Raw genomic sequence first — 24,866 nt, 5'->3', positions numbered from 1 at the left:
CCCTACCTTAGTTACTGGGTTGACTATATTCCCAACCTTAGTTACTGGGTTGACTACATTCCCTACCTTAGTTACTGGGTTGACTACATTCCCTACCTTAGTTACTGGGTTGACTATATTCCCTACCTTAGTTACTGGGTTGACTATATTCCCTACCTTAGTTACTGGGTTGACTACATTCCCTACCTTAGTTACTGGGTTGACTACATTCCCTACCTTAGTTACTGGGTTGACTACATTCCCTACCTAAGTTACTGGGTTGACTACATTCCCTACCTTAGTTACTGGGTTGACTACATTCCCTACCTTAGTTACTGGGTTGACTACATTCCCTACCTTAGTTACTGGATTGACTATATTGCCTACCTTAGTTACTGGGTTGACTACATCCCCTACCTTAGTTACTGGGTTGACTACATTCCCTACCTTAGTTACTGGGTTGACTACATTGCCTACCTTAGTTACTGGGTTGACTACATTCCCTACCTTAGTTACTGGGTTGACTACATTGCCTACCTTAGTTACTGGGTTGACTACATTCCCTACCTTAGTTACTGGGTTGACTACATTCCCTACCTTAGTTACTGGGTTGACTACATTCCCTACCTTAGTTACTGGGTTGACTATATTCCCTACCTTAGTTACTGGGTTGACTACATTGCCTACCTTAGTTACTGGGTTGACTACATTCCCTACCTTAGTTACTGGGTTGACTACATTCCCTACCTTAGTTACTGGTTTGACTACATTCCCTACCTAAGTTACTGGATTGACTATATTCCCTATCTTAGTTACTGGGTTGACTATATTCCCTATCTTAGTTACTGGGTTGACTACATTCCCTGCCTTAGTTACTGGGTTGACTACATTCCCTACCTTAGTGACTGGGTTGACTACATTCCCTACCTTAGTTACTGGGTTGACTACATTCCCTACCTTAGTTACTGGGTTGACTACATTCCCTACCTTAGTTACTGGGTTGACTACATTCCCTACCTTAGTTACTGGATTGACTATATTCCCTACCTTAGTTACTGGATTGACTACATTCCCTACCTTAGTTACTGGGTTGACTACATTACCTACCTTAGTTACTGGGTTGACTATATTCCCTACCTTAGTTACTGGGTTGACTACATTCCCTACCTTAGTTACTGGGTTGACTACATTCCCTACCTTAGTTACTGGGTTGACTACATTCCCTACCTTAGTTACTGGGTTGACTATATTCCCTACCTTAGTTACTGGGTTGACTACATTCCCTACCTAAGTTACTGGATTGACTATATTCCCTACCTAAGTTACTGGGTTGACTACATTGCCTACCTTAGTTACTGGGTTGACTATATTCCCTACCTAAGTTACTGGGTTGACTATATTCCCTACCTTAGTTACTGGATTGACTATATTCCCTACCTAAGTTACTGGGTTGACTACATTCCCTGCCTTAGTTACTGGATTGACTATATTCCCTACCTTAGTTACTGGGTTGACTACATTCCCTACCTTAGTTACTGGGTTGACTACATTCCCTACCTTAGTTACTGGATTGACTATATTCCCTACCTTAGTTACTGGGTTGACTACATTCCCTACCTTAGTTACTGGGTTGACTATATTCCCTACCTTAGTTACTGGGTTGACTACATTGCCTACCTTAGTTACTGGGTTGACTATATTCCCTACCTAAGTTACTGGGTTGACTACATTCCCTACCTTAGTTACTGGGTTGACTATATTCCCTACCTAAGTTACTGGATTGACTATATTCCCTACCTAAGTTACTGGGTTGACTACATTCCCTACCTAAGTTACTGGGTTGACTACATTCCCTACCTTAGTTACTGGTTTGACTACATTCCCTACCTTAGTTACTGGGTTGACTACATTCCCTACCTAAGTTACTGGGTTGACTACATTACCTACCTTAGTTACTGGGTTGACTACATTGCCTACCTTAGTTACTGGGTTGACTACATTGCCTACCTTAGTTACTGGGTTGACTACATTCCCTACCTTAGTTACTGGGTTGACTATATTCCCTACCTTAGTTACTGGGTTGACTATATTCCCAACCTTAGTTACTGGGTTGACTACATTGCCTACCTTAGTTACTGGGTTGACTACATTCCCTACCTTAGTTACTGGGTTGACTACATTCCCTACCTTAGTTACTGGGTTGACTATATTCCCTACCTTAGTTACTGGGTTGACTACATTCCCTACCTTAGTTACTGGGTTGACTATATTCCCTACCTTAGTTACTGGGTTGACTACATTCCCTACCTTAGTTACTGGGTTGACTACATTGCCTACCTTAGTTACTGGGTTGACTATATTCCCTACCTTAGTTACTGGGTTGACTACATTCCCTACCTTAGTTACTGGGTTGACTACATTGCCTACCTTAGTTACTGGGTTGACTACATTGCCTACCTTAGTTACTGGGTTGACTACATTCCCTACCTAAGTTACTGGGTTGACTACATTCCCTACCTTAGTTACTGGGTTGACTACATTCCCTACCTTAGTTACTGGGTTGACTACATTCCCTACCTTAGTTACTGGGTTGACTACATTCCCTACCTTAGTTACTGGGTTGACTACATTGCCTACCTTAGTTACTGGGTTGACTACATTCCCTACCTTAGTTACTGGGTTGACTACATTCCCTACCTAAGTTACTGGGTTGACTACATTCCCTACCTTAGTTACTGGGTTGACTACATTCCCTACCTTAGTTACTGGGTTGACTACATTGCCTACCTTAGTTACTGGGTTGACTATATTCCCTATCTTAGTTACTGGGTTGACTATATTCCCAACCTTAGTTACTGGGTTGACTACATTCCCTACCTTAGTTACTGGGTTGACTATATTCCCTATCTTAGTTACTGGGTTGACTATATTCCCTACCTTAGTTACTGGGTTGACTACATTCCCTACCTTAGTTACTGGGTTGACTACATTCCCTACCTTAGTTACTGGGTTGACTACATTCCCTACCTAAGTTACTGGGTTGACTACATTACCTACCTTAGTTACTGGGTTGACTACATTACCTACCTTAGTTACTGGGTTGACTATATTCCCTATCTTAGTTACTGGGTTGACTATATTCCCTACCTTAGTTACTGGGTTGACTACATTCCCTACCTTAGTTACTGGGTTGACTACATTCCCTACCTTAGTTACTGGGTTGACTACATTCCCTACCTAAGTTACTGGATTGACTACATTCCCTACCTAAGTTACTGGGTTGACTACATTACCTACCTTAGTTACTGGGTTGACTACATTACCTACCTTAGTTACTGGGTTGACTATATTCCCTATCTTAGTTACTGGGTTGACTATATTCCCTACCTTAGTTACTGGGTTGACTATATTCCCTACCTTAGTTACTGGGTTGACTATATTCCCTACCTTAGTTACTGGGTTGACTACATTCCCTACCTTAGTTACTGGGTTGACTACATTCCCTACCTTAGTTACTGGGTTGACTACATTCCCAACCTTAGTTACTGAGTTGACTACATTCCCTACCTTAGTTACTGAGTTGACTACATTCCCTACCTTAGTTACTGGGTTGACTACATTCCCTACCTTAGTTACTGGGTTGACTACATTCCCTACCTTAGTTACTGGGTTGACTACATTCCCTACCTAAGTTACTGGGTTGACTACATTACCTACCTTAGTTACTGGGTTGACTACATTACCTACCTTAGTTACTGGGTTGACTATATTCCCTATCTTAGTTACTGGGTTGACTATATTCCCTACCTTAGTTACTGGGTTGACTACATTCCCTACCTTAGTTACTGGGTTGACTACATTCCCTACCTTAGTTACTGGGTTGACTACATTCCCTACCTAAGTTACTGGATTGACTACATTCCCTACCTAAGTTACTGGGTTGACTACATTACCTACCTTAGTTACTGGGTTGACTACATTACCTACCTTAGTTACTGGGTTGACTATATTCCCTATCTTAGTTACTGGGTTGACTATATTCCCTACCTTAGTTACTGGGTTGACTATATTCCCTACCTTAGTTACTGGGTTGACTATATTCCCTACCTTAGTTACTGGGTTGACTACATTCCCTACCTTAGTTACTGGGTTGACTACATTCCCTACCTTAGTTACTGGGTTGACTACATTCCCAACCTTAGTTACTGAGTTGACTACATTCCCTACCTTAGTTACTGAGTTGACTACATTCCCTACCTTAGTTACTGGGTTGACTACATTCCCTACCTAAGTTACTGGGTTGACTACATTACCTACCTTAGTTACTGGGTTGACTACATTACCTACCTTAGTTACTGGGTTGACTATATTCCCTATCTTAGTTACTGGGTTGACTATATTCCCTACCTTAGTTACTGGGTTGACTACATTCCCTACCTTAGTTACTGGGTTGACTACATTCCCTACCTTAGTTACTGGGTTGACTACATTCCCTACCTAAGTTACTGGGTTGACTATATTCCCTACCTTAGTTACTGGGTTGACTACATTCCCTACCTTAGTTACTGGGTTGACTACATTCCCTACCTTAGTTACTGGGTTGACTATATTCCCTACTTTAGTTACTGGGTTGACTACATTCCCTACCTAAGTTACTGGGTTGACTATATTCCCTACCTTAGTTACTGGGTTGACTACATTGCCTACCTTAGTTACTGGGTTGACTACATTCCCTACCTTAGTTACTGGGTTGACTACATTGCCTACCTTAGTTACTGGGTTGACTACATTCCCTACCTTAGTTACTGGGTTGACTACATTGCCTACCTTAGTTACTGGGTTGACTACATTCCCTACCTTAGTTACTGGGTTGACTATATTCCCTACCTTAGTTACTGGGTTGACTACATTCCCTACCTTAGTTACTGGGTTGACTACATTACCTACCTTAGTTACTGGGTTGACTACATTCCCTACCTTAGTTATTGGGTTGACTACATTCCCTACCTTAGTTACTGGGTTGACTACATTCCCTACCTTAGTTACTGGGTTGACTACATTCCCTACCTAAGTTACTGGGTTGACTATATTCCCTACCTAAGTTACTGGGTTGACTACATTCCCTACCTTAGTTACTGGGTTGACTATATTCCCTACCTAAGTTACTGGGTTGACTATATTCCCTACCTAAGTTACTGGGTTGACTACATTCCCTACCTTAGTTACTGGGTTGACTATATTCCCTACCTAAGTTACTGGGTTGACTACATTCCCTACCTAAGTTACTGGGTTGACTACATTCCCTACCTTAGTTACTGGGTTGACTATATTCCCTACCTAAGTTACTGGGTTGACTATATTCCCTACCTAAGTTACTGGGTTGACTACATTCCCTACCTTAGTTACTGGGTTGACTATATTCCCTACCTAAGTTACTGGGTTGACTACATTCCCTACCTAAGTTACTGGGTTGACTATATTCCCTACCTAAGTTACTGGGTTGACTATATTCCCTACCTTAGTTACTGGGTTGACTACATTCCCTACCTTAGTTACTGGTTTGACTACATTCCCTACCTTAGTTACTGGGTTGACTACATTGCCTACCTTAGTTACTGGGTTGACTACATTCCCTACCTAAGTTACTGGGTTGACTACATTCCCTACCTTAGTTACTGGGTTGACTACATTCCCTACCTTAGTTACTGGGTTGACTACATTGCCTACCTTAGTTACTGGGTTGACTATATTCCCTACCTAAGTTACTGGGTTGACTACATTCCCTACCTTAGTTACTGGGTTGACTACATTCCCTACCTTAGTTACTGGGTTGACTACATTGCCTACCTTAGTTACTGGGTTGACTATATTCCCTACCTTAGTTACTGGGTTGACTACATTGCCTACCTTAGTTACTGGGTTGACTATATTCCCTACCTTAGTTACTGGGTTGACTATATTCCCTACCTTAGTTACTGGGTTGACTATATTCCCTACCTTAGTTACTGGGTTGACTCTGGTGTCCGGAGCTTTAGCCTCAAATTCTGGACGGCAATTTTCCTGCAAAATGAAATGAATCAAACAAGTCAAACATATACCCACCATTAAGCAACTTTGTCACATTCTAAGTAAAATCAAGATATTCTATTTGGTGTTTATTACCGGATATCATCTGTTGTTTGTCAGATCACTGTGAGCGTTGATGTTATTTGAGCAAAATATACTGCCTTTAGGTTGTTGCTAAGGGCGTGGTCATGGTTGCTAGGGCCAATTGTGTCAAAATAATTTAGAGAAAATCTGCAGAATAATACTCCTGAGTCCTAGAAACATCTCACCAAGTTTCAGTCTCACTGACCAAGTACTTTTTGAGAGAAACTTTTGACCAAAATTCCCATTTTTACACCTAATTTGCATATTACTGATAAGATCATTATATGCTTAATATTTCTTCCTCTATACACCAACACATGCATCTCTGTTAAATTTCAGCCCAATCTGCTGAGTAGTTTTGGAAATATAGCTTGTTGACCAAAAAGACACATTTTTAGCCCTTATTTAATTACCAAAAGGAATCATCATGTCATGAACAATCTTAATTTACCTACATCTAAGAATGCCCCATCAAATTTCATGCCAATCTGCCCAGTATTTTGGAGTTTATTTTTTTTGACCAAAAATCACATTTTTTGACCCAAAACCTACATCTCTGATGCAATCATTTTCATTTGAACAATTCCCAACTAGACACCAGAAGTTACATGACCACCAAATATCAAAGCAATCGGTCCAGCAGTTGACTTTAAGTTGTTTACACACACACACACACACACACACACACACACACACACACATACACACACACACACACACACACCGACAGACAGACAGACACTTTGCCATGCCTATAAAAATACCACCAATGGCGCTGTAGCACAACTGTGCAGTATTTAAAAATGTTTATCCATATGCTAGTAGATGCTAGGTATAGGTGTTCATCGCTGAATCCAGTTGCCTATCCAACCATGTTGCTATCTTTGCGATATACGCGATCATTTGGCTGTTGCTATGGGTGTGGTCTTGTTGCAAGGCAAATTTACATACATTCTTTTCAGTCATTTGATTCTCACTTTCAGGCTGACTATAGACATTTGATTCTTAGTTTCAGGCTGACTTTAGACATTTGATTCTCACTTTCAGGCTGACTGTAGACATTTGATTCTCACTTTCAGGTTGACTATAGACATTTGATTCTTAGTTTCAGGCTGACTATAGACATTTGATTCTCACTTTCAGGCTGACTATAGACATTTGATTCTCATTTTCAGGCTGACTATAGACATTTGATTCTCACTTTCAGGCTGACTATAGACATTTGATTCTTAGTTTCAGGCTGACTATAGACATTTGATTCTCACTTTCAGGCTGACTATAGACATTTGATTCTCATTTTCAGGCTGACTATAGACATTTGATTCTCACTTTCAGGCTGACTGTAGACATTTGATTCTCACTTTCAGGTTGACTATAGACATTTGATTCTTAGTTTCAGGCTGACTATAGACATTTGATTCTCACTTTCAGGCTGACTATAGACATTTGATTCTCACTTTCAGGCTGACTATAGACATTTGATTCTCACTTTCAGGCTGACTATAGACATTTTATTCTCACTTTCAGGCTGACTTTAGACATTTGATTCTTAGTTTCAGGCTGACTATAGACATTTGATTCTCATTTTCAGGCTGACTGTAGACATTTGATTCTCACTTTCAGGCTGACTGTAGACATTTGAATCCTAGTTTCAGGCTGACTGTAGACATTTGATTCTCACTTTCAGGCTGACTATAGACATTTGATTCTTAGTTTCAGGCTGACTATAGACATTTGATTCTTAGTTTCAGGCTGACTGTAGACATTTGATTCTCATTTTCAGGCTGACTGTAGACATTTGATTCTCACTTTCAGGCTGACTATAGACATTTTATTCTCACTTTCAGGCTGACTATAGACATTTGATTCTTAGTTTCAGGCTGACTATAGACATTTGATTCTCACTTTCAGGCTGACTGTAGACATTTGATTCTCAGTTTCAGGCTGACTATAGACATTTGATTCTCAGTTTCAGGCTGACTATAGACATTTGATTCTTAGTTTCTGGCTGACTATAGACATTTTATTCTTAGTTTCTGGATGAAATATAGAAATTTGGCACCTACTTTTGGAATTGTTGTGCTTGTAACTTGAATCTGCACCCATTAACCAGCTGAGACCCCCCCCCCCCATTAATCAGTGTTTCTCTAGGGATTTTAGTCTATCTTATGTTCTATTTATGGTAAGCTTTCCAAGGTCAAAGGTTAACACATACCTCATGGTCTTCAAAACCAAACAGATCCCAGTCATATTGGATTTCAAACTGCTTTCTCTTCCAGAACTCCAGAAATAATGTAGCTAGTAAAGAGAAGAACAATTCATTTATGATTCATTTATCAAACACAGAAAGTTACAATAATTAGTATAGAGGAATGTTAAGGAAATATTAAGCTGTCATTTGATATTGTTCTATTGACTTGTATTGACATTCTAGAGCATACCAGGTAGCTATGGAAACAAGACCATATTATTCCATATATCATCAAAAGTTGCCAATGTGAGACATTCAACTCTTATCAGTGAACCACTTTAAATGAAAAACTAGCCATATTCTTGTATCAAGGGTAAGTGAAATACAGCCAAATACTTTCACATAATTTGTTGTGAATTTGAAGACAATTCTATTTCATTTTGTGCTCAATTTGATTAACAGATCTTTCGATGTATACACTCAGTCTGTCAAACTTCAACATTGATAACCTAGCTGGCAGCATAGATATAGACTATACTACGTCACCATATATAGATATATAGACTATACTGTGTTACCATGTATAGATATATAGACTATACTGCGTTACCATGTATAGATATATAGACTATACTTCGTTACCATGTATAGATATATAGACTATACTGCGTTACCATGTATAGATATATAGACTATACTGTGTTCCCATGTATAGATATATAGATTATACTGCGTTACCATGTATAGACATATAGACTATACTACATTATCATGTATAGATATATAGATTAAACTGCGTTACCATGTATAGATATATAGACTATACTTCATTACCATGTATAGATATATAGACTATACTGTGTTACCATGTATAGATATATAGACTATACTGTGCTACCATGTATAGATATATAGACTATACTGCGTTACCATGTATAGATATATAGACTATACTACGATACCAAGTATAGATATATAGACTATACTGCATTACCATGTATAGATATATAGATTATACTACGTTACCATGTACAGATATAAAGACTATACTGCATTACCATGTATAGATATATAGATTATACTACGTTACCATGTATAGACATATAGACTATACTACATTACCATGTATAGATATAGACTATACTGCATTACCATATATAGCTATATAGACTATACTGTGTTACCATGTATAGATATATAGACTATACTGCGTTACCATGTATAGATATATAGACTATACTGCATTACCATGTATAGATATATAGACTATACTGCGTTACCATGTATAGATATATAGACTATACTGCGTTACCATGTATAGATATATAGACTATACTGCATTACCATGTATAGATATATAGACTATACTGCATTACCATGTATAGATATAAAGATTAAACTGCGTTACCATGTATAGATATATAGACTATACTGCATTACCATGTATAGATATAAAGATTAAACTGCGTTACCATGTATAGACATATAGACTATACTTCGTTACCATGTATAGATATATAGACTATACTGCATTACCATGTATAGACATATAGACTATACTGCATTACCATGTATAGATATATAGACTATACTTCGTTACCATGTATAGACATATAGACTATACTGCGTTACCATGTATAGATATATAGACTATACTGCATTACCATGTATAGATATATAGACTATACTGCGTTACCATGTATAGATATATAGACTATAATGCATTACCATGTATAGATATATAGACTATACTGCATTACCATGTATAGATATAAAGATTAAACTGCGTTACCATGTATAGATATATAGACTATACTGCATTACCATGTATAGATATAAAGATTAAACTGCGTTACCATGTATAGACATATAGACTATACTGCATTACCATGTATAGATATATAGACTATACTTCGTTACCATGTATAGACATATAGACTATACTGCATTACCATGTATAGATATATAGACTATACTGCATTACCATGTATAGATATATAGACTATACTGTGTTACCATGTATAGATATATAGACTATACTTCGTTACCATGTATAGATATATAGACTGTACTGTGTTACCATGTATAGATATATAGACTATACTGCATTACCATGTATAGATGTATAGACTATACTGTGTTACCATGTATAGATATATAGACTATACTGCGTTACCATGTATAGATATATAGACTATACTGCATTACCATGTATAGACATATAGACTATACTTCGTTACCATGTATAGATATATAGACTATACTGCATTACCATGTATAGATATATAGATTAAACTGTGTTACCATGTATAGATATATAGACTATACTGCGTTACCATGTATAGATATATAGACTATACTGCATTACCATGTATAGACATATAGACTATACTTCGTTACCATGTATAGATATATAGACTATACTGCATTACCATGTATAGATGTATAGACTATACTGTGTTACCATGTATAGATATAGACTATACTGCGTTACCATGTATAGATATATAGACTATACTGCATTACCATGTATAGATATATAGAGTATACTGTGTTATCATGTATAGATATATAGACTATACTGCATTACCATGTATAGACATATAGACTATACTTCGTTACCATGTATAGATATATAGACTATACTGCATTACCATGTATAGACATATAGACTATACTTCGTTACCATGTATAGATATATAGACTATACTTCGTTACCATGTATAGATGTATAGACTATACTGCGTTACCATGTATAGATATATAGACTATACTGCATTACCATGTATAGACATATAGACTATACTGCGTTACCATGTATAGATATAGACTATACTGCATTACCATGTATAGATATATAGACTATACTGCGTTACCATGTATAGATATATAGACTATACTGCATTACCATGTATAGATATATAGACTATACTGTGTTACCATGTATAGATATATAGACTATACTGTGCTACCATGTATAGATATATAGACTATACTGCATTACCATGTATAGATATATAGACTATACTGTGTTACCATGTATAGATATATAGACTATACTGTGCTACCATGTATAGATATATAGACTATACTGCATTACCATGTATAGATATATAGACTATACTGCATTACCATGTATAGATATATAGACTATACTGCGTTACCATGTATAGATATATAGACTATACTGCATTACCATGTATAGATATATAGACTATACTGCGTTACCATGTATAGATATATAGACTATACTGCGTTACCATGTATAGATATATAGACTATACTGCATTACCATGTATAGATATATAGACTATACTGCGTTACCATGTATAGATATACAGACTATACTGCATTACCATGTATAGATATATAGACTATACTGCATTACCATGTATAGATATATAGACTATACTGCATTACCATGTATAGATATATAGATTATACTACGTTACCATGTACAGATATAAAGACTATACTGCATTACCATGTATAGATATATAGATTATACTACGTTACCATGTATAGACATATAGACTATACTACATTACCATGTATAGATATAGACTATACTGCATTACCATATATAGCTATATAGACTATACTGTGTTACCATGTATAGATATATAGACTATACTGCGTTACCATGTATAGATATATAGACTATACTGCATTACCATGTATAGATATATAGACTATACTGCGTTACCATGTATAGATATATAGACTATACTGCGTTACCATGTATAGATATATAGACTATACTGCATTACCATGTATAGATATATAGACTATACTGCATTACCATGTATAGATATAAAGATTAAACTGCGTTACCATGTATAGATATATAGACTATACTGCATTACCATGTATAGATATAAAGATTAAACTGCGTTACCATGTATAGACATATAGACTATACTTCGTTACCATGTATAGATATATAGACTATACTGCATTACCATGTATAGACATATAGACTATACTGCATTACCATGTATAGATATATAGACTATACTTCGTTACCATGTATAGACATATAGACTATACTGCGTTACCATGTATAGATATATAGACTATACTGCATTACCATGTATAGATATATAGACTATACTGCGTTACCATGTATAGATATATAGACTATAATGCATTACCATGTATAGATATATAGACTATACTGCATTACCATGTATAGATATAAAGATTAAACTGCGTTACCATGTATAGATATATAGACTATACTGCATTACCATGTATAGATATAAAGATTAAACTGCGTTACCATGTATAGACATATAGACTATACTGCATTACCATGTATAGATATATAGACTATACTTCGTTACCATGTATAGACATATAGACTATACTGCATTACCATGTATAGATATATAGACTATACTGCATTACCATGTATAGATATATAGACTATACTGTGTTACCATGTATAGATATATAGACTATACTTCGTTACCATGTATAGATATATAGACTGTACTGTGTTACCATGTATAGATATATAGACTATACTGCATTACCATGTATAGATGTATAGACTATACTGTGTTACCATGTATAGATATATAGACTATACTGCGTTACCATGTATAGATATATAGACTATACTGCATTACCATGTATAGACATATAGACTATACTTCGTTACCATGTATAGATATATAGACTATACTGCATTACCATGTATAGATATATAGATTAAACTGTGTTACCATGTATAGATATATAGACTATACTGCGTTACCATGTATAGATATATAGACTATACTGCATTACCATGTATAGACATATAGACTATACTTCGTTACCATGTATAGATATATAGACTATACTGCATTACCATGTATAGATGTATAGACTATACTGTGTTACCATGTATAGATATAGACTATACTGCGTTACCATGTATAGATATATAGACTATACTGCATTACCATGTATAGATATATAGAGTATACTGTGTTATCATGTATAGATATATAGACTATACTGCATTACCATGTATAGACATATAGACTATACTTCGTTACCATGTATAGATATATAGACTATACTGCATTACCATGTATAGACATATAGACTATACTTCGTTACCATGTATAGATATATAGACTATACTTCGTTACCATGTATAGATGTATAGACTATACTGCGTTACCATGTATAGATATATAGACTATACTGCATTACCATGTATAGACATATAGACTATACTGCGTTACCATGTATAGATATAGACTATACTGCATTACCATGTATAGATATATAGACTATACTGCGTTACCATGTATAGATATATAGACTATACTGCATTACCATGTATAGATATATAGACTATACTGTGTTACCATGTATAGATATATAGACTATACTGTGCTACCATGTATAGATATATAGACTATACTGCATTACCATGTATAGATATATAGACTATACTGTGTTACCATGTATAGATATATAGACTATACTGTGCTACCATGTATAGATATATAGACTATACTGCATTACCATGTATAGATATATAGACTATACTGCATTACCATGTATAGATATATAGACTATACTGCGTTACCATGTATAGATATATAGACTATACTGCATTACCATGTATAGATATATAGACTATACTGCGTTACCATGTATAGATATATAGACTATACTGCGTTACCATGTATAGATATATAGACTATACTGCATTACCATGTATAGATATATAGACTATACTGCGTTACCATGTATAGATATACAGACTATACTGCATTACCATGTATAGATATATAGACTATACTGCATTACCATGTATAGATATAGACTATACTGCGTTACAATGTATAGATATAGACTATACTGCATTACAATGTATAGCTATATAGATTATACTACGTTACCATGTATAGATATAGACTATACTGTGTTACCATGTATAGATATATAGACTATACTGCATTACCATGTATAGATATATAGACTATACTGCGTTACCATGTATAGACATATAGACTATACTTCGTTACCATGTATAGATATATAGACTATACTGCATTACCATGTATAGACATATAGACTATACTGCATTACCATGTATAGATATATAGACTATACTGCATTACCATGTATAGATATATAGACTATACTGTGTTACCATGTATAGATATATAGACTATACTTCGTTACCATGTATAGATATATAGACTATACTGCGTTACCATGTATAGATATATAGACTATACTGCATTACCATGTATAGATATATAGAGTATACTGCATTACCATGTATAGATATATAGACTATACTGCGTTACCATGTATAGATATATAGACTATACTGCATTACCATGTATAGACATATAGACTATACTGCGTTACCATGTATAGATATATAGACTATACTGTGTTACCATGTATAGATATATAGACTATACTGCGTTACCATGTATAGATATATAGACTATACTGCATTACCATGTATAGACATATAGACTATACTTCGTTACCATGTATAGATATATAGACTATACTGCATTACCATGTATAGATATATAGACTATACTGTGTTACCATGTATAGATATATAGATTAAACTGTGTTACGATGTATAGATATATAGACTATACTGTGTTACCATGTATAGATATAGACTATACTGCATTACCATGTATAGATATATAGACTATACTGCGTTACCATGTGTAGACATATAGACTATACTGCATTACCATGTATAGATATATAGACTATACTGTGTTACCATGTATAGATATATAGACTATACTGTGTTACCATGTATAGATATATAGACTATACTGCATTACCATGTATAGACATATAGACTATACTTCGTTACCATGTATAGATATATAGACTATACTGCATTACCATGTATAGATATATAGACTATACTGCGTTACCATGTATAGATATATAGATTATACTGTGTTACCATGTATAGATATATAGACTATACTGCATTACCATGTATAGACATATAGACTATACTGCATTACCATGTATAGATGTATAGACTATACTGCGTTACCATGTATAGATATATAGATTAAACTGTGTTACGATGTATAGATATATAGACTATACTGTGTTACGATGTATAGATATATAGACTATACTGCATTACCATGTATAGATATATAGACTATACTGCGTTACCATGTATAGATATATAGACTATACTACGTTACCATGTACAGATATAAAGACTATACTGCATTACCATGTATAGATATAGACTATACTGTGTTACCATGTATAGATATATAGACTATACTGCGTTACCATGTATAGATATATAGATTAAACTGTGTTACGATGTATAGATATATAGACTATACTACATTACCATGTATAGATATAGACTATACTGCATTACCATATATAGCTATTTAGACTATACTACATTACCATGTATAGATATATAGACTATACTACATTACCATGTATAGATATAGACTATACTGCATTACCATATATAGCTATATAGACTATACTGCATTACCATGTATAGATATATAGACTATACTGCATTACCATGTATAGATATATAGACTATACTACGTTACCATGTATAGATATATAGACTATACTACATTACCATGTATAGATATAGACTATACTGCGTTACCATGAATAGATATATAGACTATACTGCGTTACCATGAATAGATATATAGACTATACTGCATTACCATGTATAGATATATATACTATACTGCGTTACCATGTATAGATATATAGACTATACTGCATTACCATGTATAGATATATAGACTATACTGTGTTACCATGTATAGATATATAGACTATACTGTGTTACCATGTATAGATATAAAGACTATACTGCATTATCATGTATAGATATATAGACTATACTGTGTTACCATGTATAGATGTATAGACTATACTGCATTACCATGTATAGATGTATAGACTATACTGCATTACCATGTATAGATATATAGACTATACTGTGTTACCATGTATAGATATAAAGACTATACTGCATTATCATGTATAGATATATAGACTATACTGTGTTACCATGTATAGATATATAGACTATACTGTGTTACCATGTATAGATATATAGACTATACTGCATTACCATGTATAGATATATAGACTATACTGCATTACCATGTATAGACATATAGACTATACTGCATTATCATGTATAGATATATAGACTATACTGTGTTACCATGTATAGATATATAGACTATACTGTGTTACCATGTATAGATATATAGACTATACTGCATTACCATGTATAGATATATAGACTATACTGCATTACCATGTATAGACATATAGACTATACTGTGTTACCATGTATAGATATATAGACTATACTGTGCTACCATGTATAGATATATAGATTATACTGCATTACCATGTATAGATATATAGACTATACTGCATTACCATGTATAGATATATAGATTATACTGCATTACCATGTATAGATATATATATATTATACTACGTTACCATGTATAGATATATAGACTATACTGCGTTACCAGGTATATATATATATAGACTATACTGTGTTACCATGTATAGATATATAGACTATACTGCGTTACCATGAATAGATATATAGACTATACTGCATTACCATGTATAGATATATATACTATACTGCGTTACCATGTATAGATATATAGACTATACTGCATTACCATGTATAGATATATAGACTATACTGTGTTACCATGTATAGATATATAGACTATACTGTGTTACCATGTATAGATATAAAGACTATACTGCATTATCATGTATAGATATATAGACTATACTGTGTTACCATGTATAGATGTATAGACTATACTGCATTACCATGTATAGATGTATAGACTATACTGCATTACCATGTATAGATATATAGACTATACTGTGTTACCATGTATAGATATAAAGACTATACTGCATTATCATGTATAGATATATAGACTATACTGTGTTACCATGTATAGATATATAGACTATACTGTGTTACCATGTATAGATATATAGACTATATTGCATTACCATGTATAGATATATAGACTATACTGCATTACCATGTATAGACATATAGACTATACTGCATTATCATGTATAGATATATAGACTATACTGTGTTACCATGTATAGATATATAGACTATAATGTGTTACCATGTATAGATATATAGACTATACTGCATTACCATGTATAGATATATAGACTATACTGCATTACCATGTATAGACATATAGACTATACTGTGTTACCATGTATAGATATATAGACTATACTGTGCTACCATGTATAGATATATAGATTATACTGCATTACCATGTATAGATATATAGACTATACTGCATTACCATGTATAGATATATAGATTATACTGCATTACCATGTATAGATATATATATTATACTACGTTACCATGTATAGATATATAGACTATACTGCGTTACCAGGTATATATATATAGACTATACTGTGTTACCATGTATAGATATATAGACTATACTGCGTTACCATGTATAGCTATATAGACTATACTACATTACCATGTATAGCTATATAGACTATACTGCGTTACCATGTATAGATATATAGACTATACTGTGTTACCAAGTATAGATATATAGACTATACTGCATTACCATGTATAGATATATAGACTATACTGCATTACCATGTATAGATATATAGACTATACTGTGTTACCAAGTATAGATATATAGACTATACTGCATTACCATGTATAGATATATAGACTATACTACATTACCATGTATAGCTATATAGACTATACTGTGTTACCATGTATAGATATATAGACTATACTGTGTTACCAAGTATAGATATATAGACTATACTGTGTTACCATGTATAGATATATAGACTATACTGTGTTACCAAGTATAGATATATAGACTATACTGTGTTACCATGTATAGATATATAGACTATACTGTGTTACCATGTATAGATATAAAGACTATACTGCATTATCATGTATAGATATATATACTATACTGCGTTACCATGTATAGATGTATAGACTATACTGTGTTACCATGTATAGATATATAGACTATACTGCATTACCATGTATAGATATATAGACTATACTGTGTTACCATGTATAGATATATAGACTATACTGCATTACCATGTATAGATATATAGACTATACTGTGTTACCATGTATAGATATATAGACTATACTGCGTTACCATGTATAGATATATAGATTATACTGCATTACCATGTATAGATATATATATTATACTACGTTACCATGTATAGATATATAGACTATACTGCGTTACCAGGTATATATATATATAGACTATACTGTGTTACCATGTATAGATATATAGACTATACTGCGTTACCATGAATAGATATATAGACTATACTGCATTACCATGTATAGATATATATACTATACTGCGTTACCATGTATAGATATATAGACTATACTGCATTACCATGTATAGATATATAGACTATACTGTGTTACCATGTATAGATATATAGACTATACTGTGTTACCATGTATAGATATAAAGACTATACTGCATTATCATGTATAGATATATAGACTATACTGTGTTACCATGTATAGATGTATAGACTATACTGCATTACCATGTATAGATGTATAGACTATACTGCATTACCATGTATAGATATATAGACTATACTGTGTTACCATGTATAGATATAAAGACTATACTGCATTATCATGTATAGATATATAGACTATACTGTGTTACCATGTATAGATATATAGACTATACTGTGTTACCATGTATAGATATATAGACTATATTGCATTACCATGTATAGATATATAGACTATACTGCATTACCATGTATAGACATATAGACTATACTGCATTATCATGTATAGATATATAGACTATACTGTGTTACCATGTATAGATATATAGACTATAATGTGTTACCATGTATAGATATATAGACTATACTGCATTACCATGTATAGATATATAGACTATACTGCATTACCATGTATAGACATATAGACTATACTGTGTTACCATGTATAGATATATAGACTATACTGTGCTACCATGTATAGATATATAGATTATACTGCATTACCATGTATAGATATATAGACTATACTGCATTACCATGTATAGATATATAGATTATACTGCATTACCATGTATAGATATATATATTATACTACGTTACCATGTATAGATATATAGACTATACTGCGTTACCAGGTATATATATATAGACTATACTGTGTTACCATGTATAGATATATAGACTATACTGCGTTACCATGTATAGCTATATAGACTATACTACATTACCATGTATAGCTATATAGACTATACTGCGTTACCATGTATAGATATATAGACTATACTGTGTTACCAAGTATAGATATATAGACTATACTGCATTACCATGTATAGATATATAGACTATACTGCATTACCATGTATAGATATATAGACTATACTGTGTTACCAAGTATAGATATATAGACTATACTGCATTACCATGTATAGATATATAGACTATACTACATTACCATGTATAGCTATATAGACTATACTGTGTTACCATGTATAGATATATAGACTATACTGTGTTACCAAGTATAGATATATAGACTATACTGTGTTACCATGTATAGATATATAGACTATACTGTGTTACCAAGTATAGATATATAGACTATACTGTGTTACCATGTATAGATATATAGACTATACTGTGTTACCATGTATAGATATAAAGACTATACTGCATTATCATGTATAGATATATATACTATACTGCGTTACCATGTATAGATGTATAGACTATACTGTGTTACCATGTATAGATATATAGACTATACTGCATTACCATGTATAGATATATAGACTATACTGTGTTACCATGTATAGATATATAGACTATACTGCATTACCATGTATAGATATATAGACTATACTGTGTTACCATGTATAGATATATAGACTATACTGCGTTACCATGTATAGATATATAGACTATACTGCATTACCATGTATAGATATATAGATTATACTGTGTTACCATATATAGATATATAGACTATACTGCATTACCATGTATAGATATATAGACTATACTGTGTTACCATGTATAGATATATAGACTATACTGTGTTACCATGTATAGATATATAGATTATACTGTGTTACCATGTATAGATATATAGACTATACTGCATTACCATGTATAGATATATAGACTATACTGCATTACCATGTATAGATATATAGACTATACTGCATTACCATGTATAGATATATAGACTATACTGCATTACCATGTATAGATATATAGACTATACTTCGTTACCATGTATAGCAATATAGACTATACTGCGTTACCATGTATAGATATATAGACTATACTGTGTTACCATGTATAGACATATAGACTATACTGTGTTACCATATATAGATATATAGACTATACTACATTACCATGTATAGATATATAGACTATACTGTGTTACCATGTATAGATATATAGACTATACTTCGTTACCATGTATAGATATAGACTATACTGCATTACCATGTATAGATATATAGACTATACTGCGTTACCATGTATAGATATATAGACTATACTGCATTACCATGTATAGATATATAGACTATACTGCGTTACCATGTATAGATATATAGACTATACTGTGTTACCATGTATAGATATATAGACTATACTGCATTATCATGTATAGATATATAGACTATACTGTGTTACCATGTATAGATATATAGACTATACTGTGTTCCCATGTATAGATATATAGATTATACTGTGTTACCATGTATAGATATATAGACTATACTGTGTTCCCATGTATAGATATATAGATTATACTGTGTTACCATGTATAGATGTATAGACTGTACTGCATTACCATGTATAGATATATAGACTATACTGTGTTACCATGTATAGATGTATAGACTATACTGCATTACCATGTATAGATATATAGACTATACTGCATTACCATGTATAGATATATAGACTATACTGTGTTACCATGTATAGATATAAAGACTATACTGCATTATCATGTATAGATATATAGACTATACTGTGTTACCATGTATAGACATATAGACTATACTGCATTACCATGTATAGATGTATAGACTATACTGCATTACCATGTATAGATATATAGACTATACTGTGTTACCATGTATAGACGTATAGATATATAGACTATACTGTGTTACCATGTATAGACGTATAGATATATAGACTATACTGTGTTACCATGTATAGACGTATAGATATATAGACTGTACTTCACCAGTTATATTCCTCTATTTCTTTTCAGGTTTTTAATATGTAAGACACACAGGATGTTTACAAATTATAAATAATATAATTCACTGAACTCTTCAAACTTGTCACAGTACAATCAATTGTGTTAATTAAGATAAGAAGAGAACACCATCAACAAACCATCTGTAGCTGTCGCATATACTCTCCCTGACCTTTGATCTCTCACAATGGTAAATTACACTATTTTGAAATGACATCTCACTACAGATCTACTACAAATAATGAAATACTTTCAGATCTTAATGTAACGCTACACTGTACAATATCTTACCCACAACTCTCTCTGATTGGTATGCTTGGAGGTTCCTTATTTTATAACTTTTTCAATAATCCATACTTTTCAACATTTTAAGCATAGAAATTAAGTTTAATTAATATGTAGCAAAAGTACGATTAGGAATCAAAAATAAAGTTCTAAATTTTGTACAAAAATGAACTAACAACTAAATTAAGCATGTGCTGTGAATAAAACACTTTTCACTGTCAAAGTTTCAATAACTTGGGTAGTCAGTGTGTATGATGAGTTTTAGTATGTAAATTTCTTTTGTCATACCTATTCAAATAAATCTATATCTTTGGCAAAGTCATGACAGGTGCATATATTTTCCTTAGTTTCCTCGCAAATATTCTGCATGTCTTTCAAGAAAATCTGCTGACAAATTCCTAAAATTGCTACTCCTTCTACAATAAATCACTGATACCAGAACCGATGAAAATGGGTATTCAGAAATTCATCAGTGGCAATTCTACGATTGCCAAATGGAAAAAATGTTTTTACAAAACCCTATACACTGGTGAGATTTGTCTGACTTGAAGGAGATGATGTCCAACACTACAAATCAGAGAGAGTTGTGGGTAAAATGTTGTACAGTGCGCTACTATTCTTAATTTGAATAGATTACCTAGACTTAAAGTATGGATGAGGATTGGACATTTATAATGGATTTTTTAAATTTATAAAACAATTTTATCATGGCTTCCTACTTGAAAGATCAATGTAAAACAACATAAACAAAGTCTTTTTTTTGTAACTCAATACACTGCAAAAAGCTAAAAAATGTGTAAAAAGTTTGTTATATGTACGTACAATAACAAACATTTTTCACATTTAATAATCTAATGCGATTTATTGAGTTACAAAAAAGGACTTGATATATGTTGTTTTACATTGATTTTTCAAGCAGGAAGCCATGATATTATAAATTGTTTTATAAATTAAAAAATCCAAAATAAATACCACACTCAGTCATCCATATGACCATTTGAAAGAATAGCCAATCACACAACTGAATGAGTTCATCAATCAGCTATCTATTGGTATACAATATATTGGTTAGAAAGAAGCTAATTATACAATTCGATTATTTCATTTGGGTCCCTACTGACAGCCAAACAGTGACAGACACTGATACATATGTATTTCATTTGGGTCCCTACTGACAGCCAAACAGTGACAGACACTGATACATATGTATTTCATTTGGGTCCCTACTGACAGCCAAACAGCGACAGACACTGATACATATGTATTTCATTTGGGTCCCTACTGACAGCCAAACAGCGACAGACACTGATACATAATATGTATTTCATTTGGGTCCCTACTGACAGCCAAACAGCGACAGACACTGACACATATGTATTTCATTTGGGTCCCTACTGACAGCCAAACAGTGACAGACACTGATACATATGTATTTCATTTGGGTCCCTACTGACAGCCAAACAAAACAGTGACAGACACTGACACATATGTATTTCATTTGGGTCCCTACTGACAGCCAAACAGTGACAGACACTGACACATATGTAGACATAAAACACTAGCTCTGATCCATACACCATACCAAAACAAGTCTTCTTCATAGAAGACACTCACCCCTCAAAAACTTTACTAGAAATTAGTGGCAGCAAATGATAAATGCACCATAGCCTTACTTCCAAACATTAAATATTGTTTGTCTCTATTGAACAGACAGCCAACTATTTTAGATTCTTATCAAACTATGTACATCACTTATCAAACTATTCACATCACTTATCAAGAACAATGAAGAAAGCTGTAGGAATCCTTGACTGTTCCTTAACATAAAAAAGACGCTTACCCCATAATGCCATAAATGCAGCAAACGGGGGTGTAGCTCCGTTATCGAATATTAATGCAACCTATACCAAGCCATACCATGCAGACAGAGACAATTAGAATACAGAACAGAAGTAAAAAGAGAAAGGTCGTCATGGCAATAAGTTAAGCATTGAAGAAAATGAGACAATAAATTAGGCAAAAAAATAAAATGTATGAGTTGGTTTGTTAGTAGATGTGACTTGAAAAATATCACCTGGTTAGGAAAGTCTAACAAAAAAGAATAAAAACATGCCTGGTAAGGAAAGTCTAACAAAAAAGAATAAAAACAGGTGTGGTTAGTTTAGAAAAGTGCAAATTAATCAAATCAGTCATTCTCAGTCCCCACATGCTAAAAGACAGCAAACTAGGTGGCACAGTCTACTTATGCTAAAAGACAGCAAACTAGGTGGCACAGTCTACTTATGCTAAAAGACAGCAAACTTGGTAGCATTCACTTGCCTGGTGTGAACAAAGTTAAGGAGTATCCATGAAAATAAATCATAGAATAGGGTGCGCAGACAACCAGCCATAATTGTGTGTTGTAAGTAAGTTATTTGACAATGATCTTTGCTATATACTGCACTGTCCTAGTCACATAGCAATAATTACAATGGTTAACACTGGGATAAACATATTGGGTTAGGTATGGTCAATTTGCTCACTCTAGAGGCTTACCATTAGATTAGCAATTACATAAAACAGAACACATATATATTGTCATTTGCATAAATGAGTACAGACTAGCTTCAGATTGTACATTACATGGTTAGTTCCTATAGTTAGCTGGTGCAGGAAAAGTGGTGGAGAGAATTAACTCACCCCACAGTGCCATGAAAATTGAAAAGAATGGAGATGTATAGTTGTCAAACACCATGCTAACCTGTTAATATATAACATTGGCAGAGATGAGATGAGTTATGCTTATAATCAAATCATGTTAAAGGGGCACAGTCTGTAACTTTGACAAAAGGGGCAGTCTGTAACTTTGACTAAAGGGGCATAGTATGTAAC

The 24,866-nt window shown here is 33.4% G+C and overlaps 1 protein-coding gene across 4 annotated transcripts in view; it reads right to left on the bottom strand.

Moving 5' to 3' along the window:
- Positions 1-24,866, bottom strand: part of LOC144452638 (anoctamin-4-like) — a 169,739-nt gene that overhangs the window by 37,923 nt on the left and 106,950 nt on the right. For 3 of the 4 annotated variants that reach the window (XM_078143766.1, XM_078143768.1, XM_078143769.1), the window contains 2 exons: positions 8,345-8,427; positions 5,977-6,039 (listed from right to left, as the gene is read on the bottom strand). In XM_078143766.1, coding sequence (XP_077999892.1) covers positions 5,977-6,039; positions 8,345-8,427 — 146 coding nt within the window. Of the gene's footprint in view, positions 1-5,976; positions 6,040-8,344; positions 8,428-24,674; positions 24,736-24,866 lie in introns of all 4 variants that reach the window. The other variant, XM_078143767.1, reaches the window with a different exon arrangement.

Source organism: Glandiceps talaboti, chromosome 23, assembly GCF_964340395.1.
Source record: "Glandiceps talaboti chromosome 23, keGlaTala1.1, whole genome shotgun sequence".
In the NCBI taxonomy this organism is placed as follows: Eukaryota; Metazoa; Hemichordata; class Enteropneusta; family Spengelidae; genus Glandiceps; species Glandiceps talaboti.
Note: the sequence above shows the minus strand (reverse complement) of the source record. Positions and strands in the feature narration are given on the sequence as shown.